The sequence below is a fragment of the Nylanderia fulva genome, unplaced genomic scaffold (assembly GCF_048542155.1).
Source record: "Nylanderia fulva isolate GAGA-0341 unplaced genomic scaffold, ASM4854215v1 Scaffold95, whole genome shotgun sequence".
Lineage (NCBI taxonomy): Eukaryota > Metazoa > Arthropoda > Insecta > Hymenoptera > Formicidae > Nylanderia > Nylanderia fulva.
The window spans coordinates 378,869-396,073 of NW_028191079.1; the positions used below are offsets into that span (position 1 = coordinate 378,869).

At 40.2% G+C, this 17,205-nt stretch overlaps 1 protein-coding gene across 3 annotated transcripts in view; it reads left to right on the top strand.

Moving 5' to 3' along the window:
• LOC114931290 (endoribonuclease Arlr-like) overlaps positions 1 to 17,205 on the top strand; it is a 69,147-nt gene that overhangs the window by 48,698 nt on the left and 3,244 nt on the right. For 2 of the 3 annotated variants that reach the window (XM_085490056.1, XM_085490058.1), the window contains 3 exons: positions 517 to 585; positions 669 to 731; positions 16,741 to 17,059. In XM_085490056.1, coding sequence (XP_085346182.1) covers positions 517 to 585; positions 669 to 731; positions 16,741 to 17,059 — 451 coding nt within the window. The remainder of the gene's footprint in view (positions 1 to 516; positions 586 to 668; positions 732 to 16,740; positions 17,060 to 17,205) is intronic. The other variant, XM_085490057.1, reaches the window with a different exon arrangement.

Consider the following 17,205-nt stretch of genomic DNA (forward strand, 5'->3'; position numbering starts at 1 on the left):
TAATCACGAACGTTTTGACCGATTTTTTGGTCATCTTCAGCGTGTAAATCTACAAACATTTTAACATGACAATTCAATAGAGAAAAATCTCAACATAATTTTCGGTGTATAAATACAATAAGAAAAGTCATCGGACTTAAAACTATTCTTTGCGTCTTATGATAAAATTAAATCGTAATTTAACATACATATAAAAAAATAATATATAATTTAAAATAATGGTGAATTCTTGAATAAATTAAGTCACGCATTATAGTAACAGTCAAGAACGTAAAAAATTTTTGTGAATCTATGTACATCAAAACAAGAAAATTGTATTAGTTATTATCATAAAAAAACGTAACGGTTTATAAAAAATTTACATGTTCGTTGCCGACCTGACATTACAATTTATAAACAACTAAACTAGTCTATACAAATGTTTTGTGCGCAATGAGAAAACGAATAAAATAAAATTATTATTTAAAAATGTTTTACTTCAAATAACAAATAACAAATATATTTTCTACATTCCAGATTCCAGACTATTTACAGAAGGAATAAGTCAGTCTGCGGCTTCTCATACATCGATCATTAATCAATCAGGTTGATATTCTACGATAAATGCGTTGATAATTTGAACATTTACAAAATATTAGTTTAAACTACTGTTTCGTTTCGTTTTTTAGGTTCTCGATCAACATCGTTGTCTGCAAACATACCAGTTGAATCAACTCAATCATCAGTCACAGGTTTATGTTACTTATTTAAGAGATTTTTATGAGACATCAAAGAACAATGTTTATCCCAATTTTTTGCCCCGGGGAAATTGATAAAACCTATTCCATACATTTTCCACACATAAATATAAATTAGAAATGCACCTAAGATCGCGGAGAACTCTGGGGAAAACTTTTGGCAAACTGTATGACTTTCTAAATAGGTGTTAAAACGAAATACTTTTCAGTTTTTAACGTTGATTGAAATATAATGAACTAAGTCGTAGTTATACTATGAAAGTTCTAACTCGAGTCTTCTAAGGGGGGTGCGGGGCGGGGGGGTTTTCGGGGGCGCGGGGGTATGACGTTACGCTGGCGGGGGGTCTTATCAGCAGATAAGCTTATCTTATCAGCTCAGGTTACCAGATAAGGGGCGATTATCGGATCATGTTACCTGATATGTTTATAAACAAAAAATAAACATATATCTATTACAGTGATATCTATTACAAGATAAGATAAGCGGCATTTTTGTAAGATACCTATTACATAAACAAGATAAGATAAACAAATATCTAATACAATGGTATCTATTACAAGATATCTATTGCATAAATAAGATAAGATAAACAAATATCTATTATCCTCGGTGAACGTGTCGAGACATGTTTTTGCGGCGGAGGGGGTAAAAAGTGCCTCCCATAAGCGGCGGTTCTTCATTGTTTATTTTAGGAAGAAATACCAGCGCCGAAACCAGCGGCTGCAGGAATTTATAAACAAAACAAGCGCCGAAAATCTACGGCTGCCAATCAGATATCAATTACTATGTTATCTATTTCTGAGAATTATCCCCGGAGAGAAATCAATCATCAAACAAAAGCTGTGAAATCTTCTACCGTTCCTTTGGCAAGCGCCGAAAATCTGCGGCTGCTAATCAGATATCAATTACTACGTTATCGAAATTTTTCCTAGAAAAAATTCCTACGAATTATCACCGGGGAGAAATCAATCGGGGAAGTTAAACAATCGTTTGTACGTTGACAAACAAAGAGTTGAACGGGATATATAATGAGGACCCTGATACTGCCGGGTCAAATCAAAGTACGGTGACCACGAGAGCGCATGCTTTCCTCAAGAAAAAATAGCTGGGAGAAAAAGTTTAGTATGTAATCAAAGTAGTTATTTCTGTGTAGTACAAGTGAATTTTTTACAAAAAAATGGAGAACGCGGAAAATGTTAAGCGCGAGCTGTTGGAGAGTTCCCGCCAAGTCGCCACCTTAGGCGAATATTTCGGATGGCTGCAAGAGTGTGAAGAGTTTATCGAAGAGCTGGAAGAACGCAGCCGTGTCAAGCGTCCGCGACTCTCGATTGGACATAGGCAATCTCTGGTAGCTAGAATAGCGCGAGTCGAGGGTGTAAAGAATCGCTTGCAGAAACGATATATGTATATTGGCGGCGGCGGTAAATACAGTGGCGGCGGCAATAACGCGCAAAGACTTGTTTGGCGCGAGATCGATACGGCGTTCGATAACCGTATACTGACCGGCGCGGTAATTAACACAAATTATATCGAACCGCGTCAATTTTTGGAAAATGCCGCAAACATTGTAGTCGAGAACGTGGAAAATGTGCTGCAGAGACACATCAGTGTGAAGGTGAACACTGTTTTCAACGGCGAGTTTGTATCTGGTGATAAACGCGCCAATAAAAGTATCAACACGAGAAACTTTGAACTCTGTCGCACGTTTGATGTACGCGAGTATGAGCACCGCGTTATCGAGCCCACGCTAGCATTGCTAGAAGAGTTCCAGGAACGCGATAGCGGCTGGGCATTGTCGTGGATAATAGATTTAACTGTGAATATCAACAAGTACAATCCAATGCGCGCGGCATGTCATGTCAAATTACCGCAAAAAATTGTGACAAAGAGAGAGGTGGTTAATGTGCGATTAGCGGACAATGCGTGTTTCGCATGGTCAGTGGCCGCTCTGTACCCCGCTGAAAGAAATGTGGAACGAGAATCCTCCTATTCGCATTACACCACAGTGCTGAATCTCCAAAACATTGAGTTTCCAGTGATTGTGATCCAAATTAAAAACTTTGAACTGACAAACGACATCTCCATAAATGTGTACATCATCGAGAACGAGAACATCATCTCGCTACGTCTTTCGGAAAAAAAGAAAGACAGACACATCAATCTGCTGTACGTGGAGGACGAACACAGAGTGGGGCATTTCGCGTGCATAAGGAATCTGTCTCGCCTCGTGAGCTCGCAACTGAGCAAACACAATGGTCAAAAATATATATGCGATTGGTAAGTATATTTATTTATTGTACGTAACTTATATTAATAATAACAAAATTTAAAGAAGGTAAATATTGTAGGCCAACTAAACGAGCAATTAAATAAGATCTAAAGATTTATTAATAATCAAATAATTAAATTTTCATTCCGTTAGAGAAACAATATACAGCGTAAACGTTTCGACTGCACTACAGTCTTTTTCAATACGTAAAAATCAAATATTAAAATACAAAGTTAAATATTAAAATACAAAGTTGGTTAAACATTAAAATACAAAGTTAAACGATTCTTCGCTGATGACCAATAGATGAGTAAGCCGATTGGTCTGAGATTCCAAGTTTTGCGACATTTAATCATGATTATCGTTTTAACAAGTTCTTCTTCTCGACATTTCAAGTGTGTGTTGCGAAGTCTAAATAACAAAATGATATATTAATAATAATTTTAATTAAATTTCTTATTTTTACAGATGCCTACACTATTTCTTTTCGGAGGATAAATTGCAGGCGCATATGGTAGACTGCGGAAAATTGAACAACTGCGCTATCCGGTTGCCGAGCGACAAGGACAAGTGGCTCAGCTTCGACAACTACACGAGGAAGGAGCAGCTTTTGTTTGTGATGTACGCCGACCTCGAGTGTGTTTTAACATAGACTGAAGATGCCAAAAATTATCAACACCACCAAGTATTCAGCATCGCTTATTACGTACAGTGTTCGTTTGACAATTCGTTATCCGCGTATAATTCTCGCCGTAGTGTCGATTGCGTTGCGTGATTCGCCGAACAGCTTAAAAATTTACCAATACGCGTAAAAAATATTTTGACAACCAACGTCCCCATGGTAAATTTAACGCTTGACGAGTGGTTAAAATTTCGCAGCGCGACGCATTGTCATATATGCAAACGTCCGTTTGACGAAGACAATTCACGCATCCACGATTATTGCCATCTCACCGGGCGGTACAGGAGTCACGCGCATTCAAATTTTAACTTAAATTACAAAGAATCTTTTTGTATTCCTATAGTCTTTAACAATCTGTCCCGCTACGACGCGCATTTCATTATAGAGGACATAGCCACAGCGTTCAAAGAGGAAATCGAATTACTGCCGATAACGAAAGAAAAATATATATCATTCTTGAAAACTGTTAGATTGACGCAAAACAATAATGCAAAAAATTATATTAAATTACGCTTTATCGATTCGTATTTTTTCAGTGCTAGTCTTGACAAATTAGCGTCATTTTTGGATAAAGATAAACTAAAAATTTTACATTCAGAATATCAAAATTTATGGACAGATACGTTTAATTTATTGACACGGAAGGGCGTTTTTCCGTATGAATACATAGACTGCGTGGACAGATTACAAGACACATGTTTACCGTCGCGCGACTCATTTTACAGCTCCCTGACCGGCGACACAGTATCCGAGAGTGATTACGCACACGCCGAGACCGTCTGGAGCCGATTCTCCCTTCGAACGCTAGGCGAATATAGTGATTTATATTTAAAAATTGATGTCTTGTTATTGGCCGATATATTTGAAAATTTTCGCGACAGTTGTATAAAAAGTTATGGACTCGATCCCGCGTATTATTATACTCTTCCCGGATATACATGAAATGCCATGTTAAAATATACAAATATAAAATTTGAATTATTAACAAACATTGATTATTAACAGATATGGTTATTCGAACGAGGTATACGCGGCGGCCTTAGTCAATGTTCAGGTCGATACGCACAGGCTAATAACAAGTACATGCAATCGTACGACTCATCGAAACCCTTATTTTACCTTATGTACTTTGATGTAAATAATTTGTACGGATGGGCAATGTGTCAGCCATTGCCGTATGCCGATTTTCAATGAATTAATGATGTATCGAATTTTGATATATCATCTATTGCGCTCGATTCGCTTATAGGCTATGTTCTCGAAGTAGATTTAGAGTATCCGCAGCATCTTCATGACGCGCACATTGACCTACCGTTTTGCCCGACACGCGACAAGCCGCCCGGCAAGCGGGAGTATAAACTCCTCGCCACGCTTTACGATAAGAAGCGTTGCGTAATACACTATCGTAATCTACAACAGTGCACACGCCACGGGCTACGCATAACAAAAATATACCGCATACGACAATTTACTCAGTCCGCGTGGCTTAGAAATTATATTAAACTTAATACACAGTTTAGAACCGAAACAAAAACTAATTTTGAAAAAAATTTATATAAATTAATAAATAATGCGGTATTTGGCAAGACAATGGAAAATGTGCGCAATTATGTGGATGTAAAATTATTAACAAAATGGGACGGACGGTACGGTGCGGAGGCAATGATCGCGAAACCAAATTTTTATAGTACAAGCATATTTTCGGAAAAATTAGTTGCCATAGAATTACGCAAACTCGAAGTTAAATTCTACAAACCAATCTACGTCGGCATGTGTATACTCGACATATCAAAAGTATGTCTTTATGAATTTCACCACGAATACATGTCACCGCTCTATCGTGACAATTGTAGAGTAATGTACACCGACACGGACAGTTTAATATATCAAATTAAATGCCAGGATATCTATGAAAATTTGAAGCGCGATATCGCTCAATTTAATATCAGCGATTATGCTGTGGACAATGCGTACGGTATACCGCTTGAGAATAAAAAAGTACTGGGTCTGATGAAAGATGTCTTTCTCATATGAGAATAACGGCGTATTAATGACCGAATTCGTCGGGCTTAGAGCAAAAATATATGCTTTGCGGGTGGATGGTAAAAAGAACACTAAAAAGGCAAAAGGTACCAAAAGTAACGTCGTAGCGCGTAGTATAACATTCAACAATTATACGCGCTGCCCTAACGACGAGATTCAAATGACGCGTCAGCAGTCATGTATAAGATCGAAATTGCATAAAGTGTATACCATCAGCGAGACAAAAATTGCTCTAAGTCCCTATGACGACAAGCAATATGTCGTACCTGAGTCGACCGACACCTTAGCGTGGGGACATTATCGAATACCGCTGTAAATTATATTTATTATAATTATTTTATTTATTATATTTATTATATTTTAAGGATGTAGTAATAAGGGTTATATTGTTTTTGTTATATATTTTATATATTTCATATATGTTGAATAAAATATGAGGTACATTAAATAACATTGTTTTTATGTATCCAAGAGTTGTGCGAACTGTCGAATCCCAGCCATTTCACGTAAACCTCGTCACCCCTCCTGCGCAGTATTTTTTCTACGAGGTACACATCCGGATAATTTGCGCGTGCAACGCGTGCTCGTAAAACGCTCCAGCGATAGATGTCTTGCAATAATTCTCGAGTAGATAGCTTACGGGATTATATATGAATACGGGATTATGAAGTACTTTTTAAGTTATAAATGTTTAAAGTTAACAATTTTTTGACATTAAATGTAAAAGATCTTGTAAAATATACAGTTTTCGGTGATCATAACTTAATACTTTTATGCACAAAATAATGAGACAAATCAATTGGTGTAAAAAACACATAGTTGCTTATGAAATATATGCAGCTGTATTTTGAATATATTTATTTAAATACACATATTATAACATTTTTTTTAAACAATTATCTGTTTTTTTATACCAGTTAATTGATCTTATTATTCCGCGCAAAAAAGTATTAAGGTATAATTACCTGTTCGATGTGGAATTGTATTGTGGAGTGGACTGTAATTATAATAAATCTGAATAACGAGAATTGGATTCTATATCACTGGTATTGCTTACAATTAAACACCTTACAATTTTATTGAGAATGGTACAACTGTGCTGATCGTAAGACACCGAGCGGTCTGTGATTTCAACAATGCGTCACAATGGCACAAAGCGACCGATCTCGTTGAAGCACACGACCTTAGAACATATAGATATGGAAGGGGAATAGGAGCGCAAAACTGTGTCCAAGTTGGGTGCGAGAGAGAACCACGTTTTTAAGGAAAGAGAAGGGTAGATTGTTACCTCCGTTCGCAATGCGCAAACGCGAATTAGCGAAAGCACCAATTACATTTCCAGTTTCAAACGGCGCGTGACGTCACCGTGACGTCATCTACGTTTGCGCATTGCAAGCATAGGTTAAAAGCTATCTTTCTCTCTCGCACCCAACCTGGACACAGATTTTTACCATGGAGGTGTGAGGAAATTGTACGCCGGGACGATACACGCCATGCTCCTGTACGGGGCCCCTGTATGGTCAAAATGCCTGGAGGCTGCCCGCGGCCCAAAGAACGCACTGAGACAAGTGCAGAAGCGGGTAGTCAACAGGATATGCAGGGGCTACCATACAGTGAGCTGGACGGCAGCGGGGGTGCTCTCCGGAGTACCCCCTGTGGAGATGCTCGCCCGCATGTATGCGGAAGTATACACACGCACACGTGCGTACCAGCGGGCGGGCATCACATTGACGGAGAGTCTCCGGCGTGCCGTGAGGGTCCACTCTCGGCGGGCGCTGATCCAAAATTGGAAGGATAGCCTGGCAAATCCAACATTGCCGGGACAGCGCACCGTCGGGGCCATACGGCCCTGTCTAGAAAACTGGCTAGACAGAGCCAAAGGTGGGGTATCCTACCACATGATGCAGGTGCTCACCGGACATGGCTGTTTCGGTGAGTACCTGCACAGGATTGGCAAAGAGCGCACGACGCGGTGCCATCACTGTGGCCACGAGCGCGACACCGCCCAGCATACACTCGCTGAGTGTGTTGCCTGGGCGGGGGAGAGAGAGAGGCTCGTGGCCGCGGTGGGGAGGGATCTGTCATTGCCCTCGGTAGTGAGGGCAATGACAGACAATGAGGACGCATGGAGGGCGTTCTCCTCCTTCTGCGACGAAGTCATGCTGCAGAAGGAGGAGGCGGAGAGGGAGAGAGAGAGAATGGGGGAGGAGAGAGAGGAGGAGGGCGGGGACGTCCCTCCTCTTTCCCCGGCGTCGGCGGGTCCGCCCGTTTGTGGCGCCGGGGATCGGAGGGGGGGCGCCCCTGGTGGGCGTAGAAGAGGGGGAAGGAGAGGAAGGAGAAACCAAACAGACGGGAGGGTGTGCCCCCTCCCCCTCCCCCACCGTCGGCGGGTCCGCCCGCCGGGGGTGGTGGGGACCGGGGGGAAGTACAACCTCCGAAGGAGGAACGCACCCATGGGAGGAGGGGCCGGGCCCTCTCTTTCCGCGCCGTCGACGGGCTTGCCTGTTTGTGGCGGCGTGGATCGGGGGGGGGTCCGTCCCAAACATACCCGCGTCAATAATTGACGCGGGATGAGGGTTCCGGGGGGGGGGGGGCCGGGGACAACTAAGTCCCAAAGGCCTTTCCCCCCGGGAACCTCACGCGGGCCGGGCGCGTGGGCGCGTCACTCCACTAAGGGGAGGCGCCCTGCGCACCCGGTTAGAGAAAACACTTTCGGCTGCGGCCAAATCCTAACTCCCAAGGGAGCGGAGAGAGCCGCAGCCGGGGGGGGGGCGAGGGGGGGCCACGTGTCCCCGGCGGGCAAGCATCGCCAGTCCGGCCGGGGCGCCTGGGTCCCCCTCTGTGAGGACGTGACGCGTGGGGCCCTCTCACCGGGAGCCATAAGGCACCCGGGGGGAGGGCAACGCCGTCCACGGAAGAGGGTTCCTCTCCTTCAGAGAGGAGCCCTCTGGTGAGGGCTCCCCTGGTGGAACGCCGAACCGGATCACTCTCTAGGGGATCTGGGGGTCGCGACTACCGGGGGGGGCGGGGGGCGATGGCTCGAGCGGGAGCTCTCGAGCCATGGCCCCGCCCCCCAAACTCTTTGGGAGGGCGCGGCGTGGGGTCGGTGTCGCCCTGCGCCGCAACCGGGACGAAACCGCGCAGTCATTGACTGCGCGGTCGGGGAGGGGTCTCGGCCGCAAGGCCTTGCGGCCGAAACCCCTCCCCGGAGATGGCTTGGCGGGGGGGGCGGCGAGACGGCATGGGATTCCAGCATCCTCGCCGTCCCCTATCCAACGCCCGAGGTGGACACCCGCTAAGGTTTTAGTGCGGTAGGTCTTGGGCCCCCTCATCAGAGGCTAAATATGCGACCAAATCTGGTTGTTTAGACAACGTTTTAGATTAGCGTAAGTTCGCGCTCTGCGCCCCAGAAATTGGTTCCATTATCGCTTAATAAGAGGAAGGGTACTCCGCGTCTGGATGAAAATCTACGAAAGGCTGCTAAAAATTTGTAGTATAATCACTAACTAACTCTAAGTAAACTGCTCTGGTAGCTAAACATATAAATACTGCTATATTTACCTTGTAGGATTTTTTACCTCGACCGACTCTTGGTATTACCTATATCGGGCCGGCATAATCTACGCCGCAATGTTGAAAGGGACGAGCAGGAGTGATTCGCTCCGCAGAGAGGTCACACATGATTTGTTCAATTGATACAGCTCTATGTCATGTACAGGATACACATAAATGAATGTGATGCTTGACTAAGGTACGCGCTTTTAATATCCAAAAATTTTGTCGTAATACTCTAAGAGTTAATTGAAAGCCACCATGGAGTGCTCGCAAATGAGCATGCTCGATGACAAGCTCTGCTATTTTATAACGTGGTAATATGATTAGATGCTTTTCATCATAAGAAAGAGCTGAATGATGCAGGCGCCCACCTACTCGTAATAAACTTTGGGAATCCAGGAAGAAGTTAAGGTTTTTTACCTTACTGGTACGCGAGAGGTTTCTACCATTCTTAACACACTGGATTTCAGAAGGAAATTAAATCTCTTGTATGTGAGAAATCCAAAAGTATCTAGCTCGTTTTATATTATTACTTAACGTATTGCCAAGTTTGGGAAAGATCGAACTAAAGCGACCGATTCGCTGAAGGCTGCAAATTAAAAACCGACTGCAATACGCTGTAACTCGCAGTAATTTCGGCTAAGAAAAAATGGAGAACAGCAATTCCCATTCTGAATCTATCTTTCAGATTAAATGCGCAGGAGTAGTGCGACGCTTTGATGTAACGTCTATCATTAGTATTGACGGTTGCTTCGGCCAGAAGGCTGTGTGCTTGCTAAACCAGGGAGGTCCTGCCCACCATAACGCATTCTTTGAGTTGTCTGGCAAAAATACCACGGGAGGCACAATCAGCTGGGTTGTGCTTGGTATCTATAAATTTTCCAAACAATATTACGTCTAAAAACGGAACATAAGACATCTTAAAGATATCTTATTGACGTCTTAAAGACATATTTTAATATAATGTCTAAAATACATCTTAATAACTCATTTAAGACGTCTTATGTCCCGATTTTAGACGTTTTGTTATCTGGGTTCCATTTAACCAATGGGTTACGAGTTTGTACGTCAGCCACACGATTAGCTACAAATGACTTCCAACAAGAAGTGATTCAAGAGAGAACTACTATAGAGTCAAACCAACAATGTGGGGACTAGTGACAAATCCAAATTCTTATGAATATACTCCACAAGACATGAGAATAATGACGCTGCACACAGCTCTAAGCGTGGTATACTTACAATTAGTGGCTTGACAGGCGTCACCTTGGACTTAGCAATGAGAAGAGATACGTGTTAATCCAAAGGAGTAGTGGTACGAAAAATTACAGCAGCGGCATAAGCGCGATTAGATGCATCAGCAAACTCGTGCAATTCGTAACTTAGAATATCTGGGGATTGATGAGTCCAGCGTGGAACTAAAATTGCCGGCATCTCTTCTAAATTTTGATGAAAAGAAGCCCATATATCTAAAATATCAGGGGGAAGAGCAGTGTCCCAGTCAATATGTCGTAGCCACAGTTCTTGCAAAAGAATCTTTACTGTAACAATGACAGGGGTGACCCAGTCTAGTGGGTCGTAAAATTGTGAAATAATCGAAAGCATTATTTGTTTAGTTGAATGATCAGTATTAGGAGTCTGTAGTTTATACCTGAAATAGTCCAGTTTAGGATTCCACGAAATACCTAAAACTTTAACCAAGGGTTTCTCTTCTAAAGGAAAATTATTCAAACTAATACAATCCTCGTGGGGTAAGTCTTGTAGCAATTCATTGTAATTGGAAGTCCATTTTTGTAAATGAAAACCCCTCTGGTGTAGAAAAATCAATTGACGAGTTTTGAGAATAGTATAAGTATCATGAGCTCCAAACAGAACATCGTCAACATAGATAGATTCTATAAGATCGAGACCGCAAAAGGGTATTTAGTACCTTCATCATAAGACAATTGTCGTAAGACGTGCATAGCGAGGGAAGGTGCGGAATTAGTACCATACGTGACGATTAACAATCAATAATGATTGATCAGATAATTAGGAGAAGAGCGCCATAATATCCTCCAAAAATCAACATCATCAAGATGTACGTTAATCTGACGGAACATTTTTTGCAATATCAGCGGTAAATACTAGACGATGAGTACGCCATCGTATGATGACGGTGGGAAAATCTTCTGCAACTTGGGGCCAGGCAATGGAAAATTGTTTAATGATGATCCATTAGTATAGCGCAGAAAGCGTTAAAAACTACGCATAACGGAGAGAAGCTGCTTTCCTTTAAAACAGCATGATGTGGAATATATAAAAAAGAACGACGAAGGTCATCAGTCAGTGCAATCTCCATATGTCCAAATCTCTCATATTCAGTTAAAAAATCAGAATAAGCTTGCTTTAATTTAGAATCTCGGGATAGCCTCCGTTCTAATCTTTTTAACAAGCTGGAGGCTATCTAATAGGAATCTCCAATGTCATTAATAAAATTATTCTTAAAAAGTAGGCATACTACATACCGTTCACACGGTAAACGAGAGTAGGTGGCAACAAAGTGCTCCTCACATTATCTTCCTTCCTTCGTTAAAGAGTTGCCGACCGGCAGTTCTTCCACCTCCCAAAAATGTTTCAAAGTGTCTTGTACGTCAGAAGCAATACAATGTAAAGCTAAAGAGCCAGTATGATAAACAGAGCTAGCACTCGATATAAGGCCGGTGAGAATCCAACCGAAGATCGTATACTGTGCCACGGGAACATTCCAGTTATCATGCGTTGACCTTCCAATAGAATGGCACTATATAAATTTACACTGATTAACAGATCAATGGGGTCTCTACTGGAGGGATCCGGATTCGCTAATTGAAGTCCTTTCAAATGAGGATATTCTCGATCAGAGACCGGAGTAGTGTGAACATGGATGAGAACTTAGAATGAACTAGAGTAGTCACTGGAATTGTGCGACTTTTATCAATAACCAATATTAAAACTAATAAAACAGAGTAATTAGATACCCCTGCTATTTGATCTCCGAAACCAGTGATTTTGACTTATGTCCTTCTACGCTTGACCTTGAGCAATTAAGCGATCCTTTCGCTAATGAAAGTATCTTGAGAACCTGCATCAATCAACACGCGAATTTGGATTGAACGTCCATTGCAGGATTTGATTATCACTCTTGCTGTAGTAAGTCTAACGCAACTATTTACTTTGCTGTGATTATTTGAAGAAAAAATCTTAAAGAATTGGCTGGAAGAAAGTCTAGTGGGGGGAGACTCACTCATCGATTTAGTCGTCAAAGTACCTTCTATTGGTTTGATAACAAATGTGGTCTCTCTTTTATTGTCACCATCATAATAGAGTAGTCTATGATATTTTCGTTGGCAGGCACAACGCCCTTGACTGGAACAATCCCTCGATAAATGTCCTACGCGTAAACAATTAAAAGAGCACCGCTGTTGTTTTGCAAAATCACGATGCTTTTCCGCTGAAAGATATCTAAATTGAATACATTTTGACAGTGAATGCGCCGCATTGCATGATAAACATTTCGATTGAGAAACAGCAGATAAGTGGGAATTAGTAACATTCGAACAATTCAATTTTGAAGACAAAGTATTATTAGTGCTGCTTGATGCTTCCAAGGCTCAAATTCTGAGTGAAAGAAAATTGTTCAGCTCAATATAAGTCGGTTGCTGTGTAATATTGCCTAGACTCAACTCCCACTCTTTGCAAGTTCGAAAGTCTAGATTCTGTACAATAAAAAAAATCAACAAATTATCCCAGCTATTTACTGGTCTGTCAAGATTACGCAGTGCTGCCAGAGCATCGTTAATTGAGTCACGTATAGCCTTCAATGAATTAACAGTTTTATCGGAGAAAAATATGAAAAATAAGCGCTGTAAATAAGAAGAAATAGTAGCATACAGATTCTCATACCGCTCTCTCAAAATGGATCATGCAATTGTATAATTTGCAGTGATCGTCATATTCTTAACAAGCAGGTTTGCTTTATTAATGAGACTAGTTTTTAGATAATGTAATTGCTGTACATTAGTTAATTGGACGTTACTTGCTACCAGTGATTCGAATAAATCACGGAAGTTTGCCTATTCGGTATAACAGAAAATTTAGGCAATAAAATGCGAGGTAATTGAATAGACGTTTGACCGGAGTCGGTTACAATTGAGCTTTCACTCGGATTTGCGTTAACAGTAGCGATCGGCTTAGTAAAACTATCTGATACTCGCGCAAGGAAGTCCGATGCCGATAGATAGGCCTCCTCAGTAGCAAGAAATTCTTCATCCACAAAGTACGATTCATTTTTTCAGTCCAGCTCGGTGGCGGTGGTCTCGATCCGGACATGAAGCTCCTGATATTTAATTCAGTGATCCTCCAATATGCGTATTTAATTCTGCACAACCGACAGATTGATGTTCTGCTCTCCAATCTTCTTATAATTTTTAATAGTACGAGTAATAAATCCATTAGTGAAGCACTGACTTGACAAATATTCCTCCATATTTAGAGGACACCCAGTAAATTCGCCAAAACAGTTCAGGAATGCGAGAGAAATAATAAGGAGCGTGCCTCTTCTCAATCATGTGTAGAAGAAAAGAACGTCGTGGGCAATTGTTATGCGTGCGATGTCCTTGAGTCGACATCAACAGTTGCTTTTTGCGATGCTCCGATTGCTTGAATTTATTATTCGAGCTGAGAATTCGGTTTGAACAATCAAGCTCCGAACAATTATCGAGACCAATAAACAATAGTTCTAAATTGTCGACGTAAAATAATTGAAACTCTGTAATTTCCCTTGCCTCTTAGAATACGTCCAGTCTCCCAAATGCGTCATTCAACTGTATGAACACTTATCACGTTCATCAATCCGACTGCACACGACAGGGTATCCGGCTCAAAATCTGTTCGTTGAAAAACGAGGCGTAGGAAAATTAGAATAGGGGAGGGGAGATATGTGAGGAGGATGTGGATTGGTATATAGAGTGGACTGTAATTATAATAAATCTGGATAACGAGGATCGGATTCTATATTACTGGTATTGCTACAATTAAACACCTTGCAATTTTATTGAGAATGGTAACTGCTGATCGCAAGACACCGAGCGGTCTGTGATTTCAACAATGCATCATAATGGCACGAAGCTTCTTGTTGAAGCGCACGACTATTCTGCTCGCTCCGAATTAACGGCGAAATCGCGATAAAATTACTGATATATGGGAGGGGAAATTCGCAAGTCGTCTCCCGATTAGTGATGCCATCACGACGAGCGACATGTAATTAATATATTGGAAAAGAGGTAGTTGAATTCCAAACATTACCGAAAACTGAATATTTTAGAAGATATTTTAAATTTTATGTCAAAAAATTGTTAACTTCAAACCTTTATAACTCAAAAAGTACGTAATAAAAAACACTTTATTATAGAGTTTTGGAAAACTCTTATGATAAGCTACAAGAATGTGCAATGAAAAATAGGGAGTTCTATTTAAGAAATTGACAGTGATCTTGACGTGACTTTCAAATAATTATTCAAAGTCAAATCAATGGCACGATCTTATGTGTCCCTCGAAACCTTACAATTTTTGTTTGAAACATTTTTTCGTATCTTTTAGACTTTACGAGATATTTTGATGCCAAAATTAAAATGGAACACCCTATATATTAATGTAAAGATATATCGCATCTGTTTATTTTATAAATTATTATGTATGAACTTTTATACAGATACGTAGTTGAAAAGAAAATGACGGTAATGATTAAATGCAAGGATTTTATAATATAAAATATTAATATAAAAAATAATATAAAATAATATATGTATAATATAAAATAATAAAAAATTCTACGTTGAGAGACAGGTATAGATGTATTTGAAGAAAATATTATAGTATCACAGTGAATCTTGAAACAATACATAAGATGTCGCAGACCTACCGTATAACGTGTTAATGGCAGATTCTTGGGATCGTTTGGAGACGATTCTTCCTCTGTGAAATTGAGAGATATCAATAATTTTTTAAGAGTTTTAACAAGGCTCTGTAATATAAATATAAATTTAAAGATATAAGACAGGCAGTAAGAGCCAACTCGCGGATGACAGTGCGTTATCCTAACGAAACTAAATTTTTTCGTTAGGATTAAGTATCTGTGCACAAGGCACCAAATTTTACTTGGTCACGGCCAAGATTTAAAATATGAAATAATCTCATATTTGAGATTTAATTTCAATAACCCTTTCACCCCCCTACGGAAATAAGTAAATGCAAGAGAAAAATATAGATCCGAAAGTCGCTGAATCGGGAATCGAACCCGAGACCTTTCGCTTGCCGGGCGACTGCTCTTCCAACTGAGCTATTCAGATCTTTTCGATTCTATACTTTTCTCTGCTATATGTAATAATGTTGATAAACAAACGCGTTTAAGCCCGCGTGTATAAACTAAGAGTTTTAACAAGGCTCTGTAATATAAATATAAATTTAAAGGTATAAGACAGGCAGTAAGAGCCAACTCGCGGATGACAGTGCGTTATCCTAACGAAACTAAATTTTTTCGTTAGGATTAAGTATCTGTGCACAAGGCACCAAATTTTACTTGGTCACGGCCAAGATTTAAAATATGAAATAATCTCATATTTGAGATTTAATTTCAATAACCCTTTCACCCCCCTACATATAGCAGAGAAAAGTATAGAATCGAAAAGATGAATAGCTCAGTTGGAAGAGCAGTCGCCCGGCAAGCGAAAGGTCTCGGGTTCGATTCCCGATTCAGCGACTTTCGGATCTATATTTTTCTCTTGCATTTACTTATTTCCGTAGGGGGGTGAAAGGGTTATTGAAATTAAATCTCAAATATGAGATTATTTCATATTTTAAATCTTGGCCGTGACCAAGTAAAATTTGGTGCCTTGTGCACAGATACTTAATCCTAACGAAAAAATTTAGTTTCGTTAGGATAACGCACTGTCATCCGCGAGTTGGCTCTTACTGCCTGTCTTATACCTTTAAAAATAATTTTTTATTTATACACAATGAAAAATAAATATATCATTGTTTTAGCTCTAGTTTAAGTTATACGCGCGTAAACAGATAAAATGTGAGTTTTGCCAAATGGACCATCCCTCCTGATTTTTTACCTTTGATCTCATTTCGGGCAGCAATGATATATACCGGTTAAATTTGTGAGTACTTTTCAAAAATATGTACAATCTTCCAAAAAGCTTTTGTCACTTCGTGAGTATCTCTTACTACAAAGATACATGATGGCAAAAATTGAATATACAAAAAATGATGTTTCTTCTCTTGACATTTGCGCTGAAAAAAATCATCTCTGTATGATCCCCAGGAATCTGCCATTAACAAGTTACACGATAGGTCTGTGGGACATCTTGTACATATAATTAAAACAGAGTGCGACGGAAAAATGTATGTATTTTTGTATTTAAATCAGGTAAAGATGAACGTAGGACTATATCTGAAAAACCAACGCAACTTGCTCAACCTAATCAATACAATGGTCCTGCATTACCAAGGGATGTAAAGACTAATGTTGTCACGGATGCTACCACCAGAGCAGCTGCAGATTCTACTAAAAAAACATATTCCAGTAATCCAACGTACAGCAAAGGAAATACAGTTACTGATGAGGATTTAGAAAAACTCTCTGAAGCACTTTATATCAAAGAGACGAATAATGCAAATCAATATATAACAGTTAATCTACAAAAACGTACCACCAGTAGCAATCTGATGGATCAAGCTCCGCAGCCGTAAGAAAATTATATTCTCAATATATAGGGTGTCTAATTTTAATCGATTACCCCCAAAATATTTTTCATTTCTAATCGCACAACAAAATGTTTCAAACAAAAATTGTTTTAAACCATTGAAAATAATATATTTGGCTCGTATATAA